Raw genomic sequence first — 7,715 nt, forward strand, 5'->3', positions numbered from 1 at the left:
ACAACATGTGTACTACTGTTTCATGAGAAACTATTTGTTCTGTAAGCCTTCACCTGAAGTACAATAAAAAAAATTTTAAAAAAAGAAAATATTGCTAGACTCTAAATAGGATTAGATTTGTAAGTTGATACTAAAAGCTTAAGAAAGAACTTAGTTTTTAAATTTTAGCTTTTATAAATTGAATACTAATTTTTAAAACAAAAGGCAACTCTAAATAGGCTTTTTTGCCCACAAAAGCAATTTCAATGAGCATTAAAAAAAAAAACAAAACTCACATATAGGCAGTGGTGGCTAAATTTTCAAGAAATTTCCAGTCTGGTTGTTAAACGATCATTATTAAAAATTAGTACAATTAAATGTTAGTAATAACAAAGATAATAAATATTCAGGACTCATCAGTTCTTTATTATTTCACTACTATATATGCTCTTGTGGTTATTTCTGCCTACTGTATCTACTAAGTGGAAATATTATACAGTTGTATGCTACTGCACATCCTTTCCTAATTCCACATTCAATAAAGTCACATTCAAACCCACTGCCATCAAGTCAATTCTGACTCATAGTGACCCTACAAGACAGGGTAGAACTGTTCCATAGGGTTTCCAAGGAGCAGCTGGTGGATTCAAACTGCCAACCTTTTGGTTAGCAACCAAAAGCTTAACCATTGCGCACCAGGGCTCCAATGTCATGTTAGTAGCTTGAAATTGGCCATGCTGGGAATATTTACACCATGAAAATTGGCAAACTCTAGAAGTAAGGGCTACCCTTCCTCCCCTGCGCCCACATCTAGTTATTAAACATTTACCAGCAAGCCACTGCCTATAACACCTTCCCATCCTTAGAGACTAAGCCAATGATTTTTTTTGTATTTAAAAACAAATTTTATTTTTTGTTCAGACATGAACAATTCCTTATAGAAGTATCTGAACTTGCAGAATTCCTAATAACTATTTGTAATTCTACCAGTTTTTTCTAGCACTCATCAAAACATGTTGGATTCTATGCATAATGGTACAGCCATTGTGGAAAACAGTGTGGTGGTTCCTCAAAAAACTGAAACTAGAACTACCACATGCCCAGCAGTCCCACTGCTAGGAATATACCCAAGGGACTTGAGAGCAGCAACACAAACAGACATATATACACCAATGTTCACTGCAGCACTATTCACAATACCCCATAAGTGGAAACAACCTAAATACCCATCAACAGATGAATGGATAAACAAAACGTGGTACATACAGAGATTAGAATACTACTCAGCCAGAAAGAAAAATGAAGCCTTGATATATGCTACAACATGGATGGAGCTTGAAGACATTATGCTGAGTGAAATAAGTCAATCACAAAAGGACAAATATTGTATGACTTCACTTATATAAAAAAAGAAGAACAAGCAAATGTATAAAGACCAAGTTTATTAGGTAATAACTAGAGGAGAGAGGGGGAAAGGGGAAGTTTTTGCTTATGGAGCCCTGAGTTTCTGTTTATGGTGATGGAAAAGTCACATGATTAAGGGTAAGGGGTGAACTGATTAATGTAATTCATGTCAATAAGTTGTACACCTGTGAAAAGCTGAATTGGCAAATGTTGTGTAATATTTATTTTTACCCCCCCAAAAAAAAACCAAGAGCAGCTGCTGAGGCTGCTTATGTACAACCAAACACCTCATGGGATTTGCTTTCTTGGTTTGAAGGTTTAGGGTTGTGGTTTCATGGGATATTCCAGGTTACTGGCCTAATAGTTGTTTTTAGTGCTTCTGTTCTACCTTCTAGTTCTCTGCATAGTGCCTGGGGTCTTAAAAGCTTGCAAGGGTCATCCAAAGTATAATTAGTCTCTACTTGCCTGGAGCAGCAAAGTAAGAGGAGTCAGGAAAAGGAAAAAATGAAATGCGTGCCTAACTGCCTCCATGAACTAATGCCTCCTTTGCCCCGCAAGACCAGAAGAACTGGATGGTGCCTGTCTACCATTACTCAATATTTTAATCAAAGATTCTACAGAAGAATCCCGATCAAAAGGAGGCAAAATGTAGAACAGAATTCCAAATTCTCATGGCATCCAGTTTTTCCGAGATCCTAAAACTGTTGCCCTGAGATAATCTTTAAACCTCATACTTTAAAACAATAATATCCCCTGAAGTCTTCTTTAAACCAAACAGTAAGTTAGCTGATTTAGTAAAGAATGTTTGCCTTGCGCATCGTGCTCTTTTGAAGAACTATCTATACGGGATCGAACCGACAACAGCAACTCAAAAAGGTCTGATAGAAAGCTTAGTAGGCAGTGAGTTCATGTTAATAGGGGAGGAACAATATGGAAAAAGAGGAAGAGAAATGTTGAACAACTTGAAGAAGGTGATCGATATCACTGAAGTATACATGTAGAAATTGTTGAACTGGTATGTTGCTGTGTATATTTTCAACGATTAAAAAAAATGTTGGATTCTAGCTGAGAGTGACATAATTAAAAAAGATGTCAAATCTGCACTACTTTACATTTCCATTCTAAAATGATGAGCATATGGATGAAACAGATTTATGGCAAGGTAAGGCATATTAAATTAAAAAAAAAAAAAAAGCAAAATCTAATATAAGAGATGGAAGGAGGGAATACTTTTGAGTTTCATGGATTAAGAAAAACCTCGCAAAAATTGATCTGACACTCCAGTAAAGGAGCCACACTCCCAACAAAGGGAAGGACATAAAATAGTATAAAACAACTGTAATATACTAAACTAAGTAATTTAACTAACTAACCAACCAGTTACCATTGAGTGGATTCTGACTCATGGTGATCCCATGTGTGTCAGAGTAGAACTGTGCTCCACAGGGATTTTCAACGGCTGATTTTTCAGAATTAGATCTTCAGGTCTTGTTTCCAAGGCACTGCTGGGCAGACTCGAACCTCCAACCTTTCAGTTATCAGCCAAGCTAACTGAAAGAGTTTTCCTTTCAAGAATACAAGGGGAGTTCTAAAGACAGTTAAGTATGTAAGGTTTGGTTAGAATAATGTTCACAGAGACAACGACATAAAATAGGTAGGAAAAAGTAAACTGGGACAAGACTGAAACGGTGAGAGTGAATGAAATGGCAGACTGTAAAGTGATTGGGACTTAATGAGAATTCTAAGGGTTTGGGCTTTAATCTAAAAGGCAATAGGGAGCTGCTAAAGGTTTGAGAGCAGGAGAGGGGAGATTTATTTGGCAACATGGTATAGGATGCAGCAAAGGAGCAAAACACTCTATTTTTGAAATCTGTGAAACAGACAAAAGATTACATTACATATAACATCAAATTAAAGATTTAAATACAATACTGTTAAAAATCAAAACTCAAAACCCACATAGTCTATGATTTCATTTACATAAAATGCAAACCCATCTATACTGATAAAAAGCAAATCAGTGGTTACCCTGGTCTAGGGAAGGAATGGACTACAAAGGGGCATAAGGGATCTTGTGAGTGAGAGAAATGTTCTGTATCTTGTTTGTGGTGGGCATAAATAACTGTAAAAAATTATCAAGTATTCCTCCATAAAGCTGGTAAGGAAAAAAAATCAATTAAAAGTCACACAAACCAGATATTTGATGATATGTAAAAAGTTATATAAATGACAGCAGTTTTCAGAGGCGTAATACCAAACTTCTAGTTTCCCTCTGTATCTGTTGTTAGGTATTGCCTAGCCGGTTTCAACTCACAGCAACCCCATGTGACAGAAGAGAACTGCCCTATAGGGTTTTCTAGGCTGTAATCTTTACAGGAGCAGATCGACAGGTCTTTCTCCTGCAGAGCTGCTGGGTGGGTTCGAACAGCCAACCTTTTGGTTAGCAGCTGTTGCACCACCAGGGTTCCTTCTCACTATCTATAAACCAAAAAAAAAACAAAAAACAAACCCATTGCCATCGAGATGATTCTGACTCATAGCAACCCTGCAGAACAGAGTACAACTGCCCCATAGGGCTTCCAAGGAGCGGTGGGTGGGTTTAAACTGCTGACCTTTTGGTTAGCAGCCTGAGGTCTTAACCATTGAGCCACCAGGGCTCCACTCAGTATCTACAGTCACTGTCAATTCTTTTCTTCAGATATTGTGTACAGATAAAACCTCATTTCATAATTCTCCCTCATCCCATTCCCATGCTATCCACTCCCTCCCAGCCCCTCCCAACAACAATCTCTGGGAGGTAGAAGGATGATTTTACCACTCAAACTTCCTACTAACCGAGTGTCCTGGATACATGGAATTCTGAACCACCAATCATTCCATATTAGGGAAACAGAAGGGAAGAGTAGCCTCCTGATTCTATCTTCATGTTTCTGTTCCCTCTGCCTATAATTTTGTTACAGTATTTACCACACTATTCTGCAATAATTGACATTTTTCTTTGTTTCTCTTTTAGACTGGTAAACTCTTTGTGGGCAGAGAGTGTACCCTATACATCTCTGTAGTCTCAGAGACTATCACATAGCACTTTCTCAAGTGTTCAGTGAATGTTCTTCCTTCCCCTTCATCTTGAATTATCGAAATCCTAACCATCCACAAAGATGATGCTAGCAGTAAGGTCTTTTAAGATCTAGCTTAAATGTCAGTTCCTTCTTGAAGATGTTCCTAATTCCCTGACTGGAATTCCTCGTAACTTCCCTACCACGGCTGTTGTTGTTGTGGTTAGGTGCTGTTGAGTCGATTCCCACACAGAGCAACCCTACGTACTACAAAACGAAATACTGTCCAGTCCTGCACCTCCTCACAATCGTTGCTGTATTTGAGCCCAATGTTGCAGTCACTGTGTTAATGCATCTTGTTGAGAGTCTACCACTGATAGAACCTGTCATATCCTTTTTTAAATTAGTGAGGCAGTATAGCCTAATAGTAAGTGTTCAGGCTTTGGAGTCAAACCTGAGATCAAATCCAGGTTCTGCCATTCACCTTTGATCTTAGGTAAATTACTAAATCTCTCTAACAACATCACAGCTAATACTTACCATGTGCAAGGCACTGTTCTAAGAACTTTACATGAATTAACTCATTTAATCTTCAGAGAAACCCTATGATGTGGGCAAAGAGAAGTTAAATTATGTGCCCAAAGTCACACAGCTAGTAAGTAACAGAGCTACCTTCAATCTTAGAAGTCTAGCTTCAGAGTCCATACTCAACCTCTAGACTGTATTGCTTCTCACTAAGCCTTATTTTCTCCATCTGTGTAATGGGGATAACATTACCAATCTCACAGGTATATAAAGTATTTCGCACATAGCAAGAGCCCCAAAAAGATATTGCTTTGCCTTAGTCATTTTCTACGTATGCTCCATGAAGGCACCAGGTCTATCTTATTTATCTGCGTATTCCAGTCATTGTACTTAGTATAATAAATTTTAAAAAAACAAAACCAGTTGCCATCGAGTCAACTCCGGCTTAGGGTGACTCCATGAGTGTCAGAGTAGAATTGTGCTCCGTCAGGTTTTCAATGGCTGATTTTTCTAAAGTATAACACCAGGCCTTTCTTTGGAGGCTCCTCTGGGTGGACTGGAACTGTCGACCTTGCGGTTGGCAGCCAAGCACTTAACTGTCTGCAACACCCAGGGACTCCAGTTTAATAAATGTTCCTGTTGCTGTGCGCAGTCGAGTCAATTCTGACTCATAGCAACCCTATATGACAGAGTAGAAGTGCTCCATAGGGTTTCCTAGGCTGTAATCTTTATGGGAGCAGATCGTCAGGTCTTTTCTCCGCTGTAGCCACTGGTGTGTTCGAACCATTAACCTCTCTGTTAGCAGCCTTTGTGCTTATCTACTGTGCAATCAGGGCTCCTTCAGTATAATAAATAGTAAGCCCAAAATAAGTATGTCTTTCAAGAAACATCTGTGGCACCTAGAAATCCAAGTACAGTTGAAAAAGACAACACTATACAAACGATAATTTGAAAATGTTATCAAGACAAACAAATGTTCTGTGCAGTTTGAAAAGAATGATCAATTCTAACTGAAGGAATTGGGAATTATATATGAGAGGAGGTGGCACTGAGCTAGCTTGAAGGGAGTAAGGAGAGGTTGTATACCTATTTCCCTAAATGGCAATTATAGATAGTACAAAATACAAATTCAAGAAAAAATCTTGGACTAATCAGGATAATCCTTTGCAGAAAAAAACTACAGAGATCCAAGGCAAGCAAAACTGGGCTCTACAGACACACCTTAGGTGCAGAAGACAAAAAGGGGCAACCTTCTCTAACGACTAAATACAGCAGTATTCCCAATACCATTTTGACATACGATCTAAACGACCAAGATGGTGTAAAGCTGAAGAATAAAATTAGGACACCTAAATTTCAAGATCTCTATGGGACTAATATTAGGTTGTCTACCCAAATATTCTGAGGGCTGCCACCTTAATATTAAGTGGTCTCAAGGGCAAGTATAGTTAAGTGTTCCAACTCAGAATTCAGAGGTGGTCCAGGGAAATGTCGGGGCAGTCCGCTGGGGTCCAGCTGGACGAGGCGAGCTTCGATGGGCTTAAAGCAGCAAAACTGCTTTTGTGGGGCCTACGACCGCCTCCCAGAGCGCCCGAGAAGCTGGAGTAGCAGTGAACTGGTAAACCTAGTCTCTCCGGAATCCGTGGTAAATCACTCGGATTAGAGGATCCATGACTTTGCCGCCTTGCAATGCCCCAAACTATAAGCAATCCCAACTCTCACTTACAAAGCATCCTACGGTATCCATTTGCTCCCCTTCCTCTTTGGGAAGAAGGGAACGTGAAGACATCGCCTCGCACTTCACCCCTAGCAGGCCGGGAATCAGATGGGAGCTAAAAATAGGGAGCGGACCAACTCCAAAGAGAGGGAGTGATCCGACAGACAGACCCGCTCTGGCGCTCACACCAGTGATCAGAGGTCGGCCGGGACCCGCAGTGGCGGCCATCGAAGGGACAAGGGGAACCCGGGGAAACAGAAGGTGGCCAACCTCACCTGCCGCTTGTTCATCCGCCGTACATCGTCCAGAAAGTCTAGAGACAGCATGATGAGGACGCAGAGCAGGACACGATCCGGAGAGAGGGCGCGATGTGTTCAGGCGGAGAAACAGCGGGTGCACTAGCTGAACTCACACTGGACAAGCCCCCGCAGCGCCCGCACTTCCGCTTCCGGAGCTGGCTGGAATAGTCGCGGCCCCGCCCCTTCGCTGATGCGAGCGGACAAAGGGACTCACGACCGTCCTAGTTTATTCTCCGGGCCTGGCCTCGTCTTAGAGCTCCTGCCCGCTCTGGCCCTCGCCTGCCGAGAACCAGCCGGAGCCCACCTCCTGCTCCCAGCCCGGCGACCCCTCACGGCGGCGTTGACCCAGGGTTAGATGGAGCGGTTGCTCTGCAATCTCCTGAAGGCGGGCCCTCGTGGACGCCTGGCCAATCGGGAGCCGTCTCTCCAGTTTGGGCGGGCAGAGACGGCTTGTGAGTGGTCGGCGTGTCCCTGCGTCCGGGCCGCGGGTCCGGGTGTGGTGGTAGACGAGTAGCCAGGAAATGTGTTCTTTGGTCCGGGCGCGTCTCCCCGGCTCTGACGAGACGGTCTAATAAGTGCTTTTTGCATAAAGGTGGGGGATATGTGAGACATCTAGAACACTGTCTGAATCTGCCTGCAGTTTACAGTCCCGTTGGAGAGACAACTCGCTACAGTTGGAAAACCACCAATCTAGTGTGATAACACCAGTGGTGCAGATCGTCCGGAAGTCCCTTC

General features: G+C 41.8%; 1 protein-coding gene across 2 annotated transcripts in view; it reads right to left on the bottom strand.

Moving 5' to 3' along the window:
* The window catches only part of SEC11A (SEC11 homolog A, signal peptidase complex subunit), a 49,508-nt gene extending 42,397 nt beyond the window's left edge, over window positions 1-7,111 (bottom strand). Inside the window, exon 1 of one of the 2 annotated variants that reach the window (XR_002823071.1) lies at window positions 6,957-7,111. Coding sequence is in view for 1 of the 2 variants with exons in the window: in XM_004370658.2 (XP_004370715.1) it covers window positions 6,957-7,007 (51 nt within the window). In the remaining variant the exon portion in view is untranslated. The remainder of the gene's footprint in view (window positions 1-6,956) is intronic. The other variant, XM_004370658.2, reaches the window with a different exon arrangement.
* Between the last annotated feature and the right edge of the window lie 604 nt (window positions 7,112-7,715).

The sequence above is a fragment of the Trichechus manatus genome, unplaced genomic scaffold (genome assembly GCF_000243295.1).
Source record: "Trichechus manatus latirostris isolate Lorelei unplaced genomic scaffold, TriManLat1.0 scaffold00009, whole genome shotgun sequence".
Lineage (NCBI taxonomy): Eukaryota > Metazoa > Chordata > Mammalia > Sirenia > Trichechidae > Trichechus > Trichechus manatus.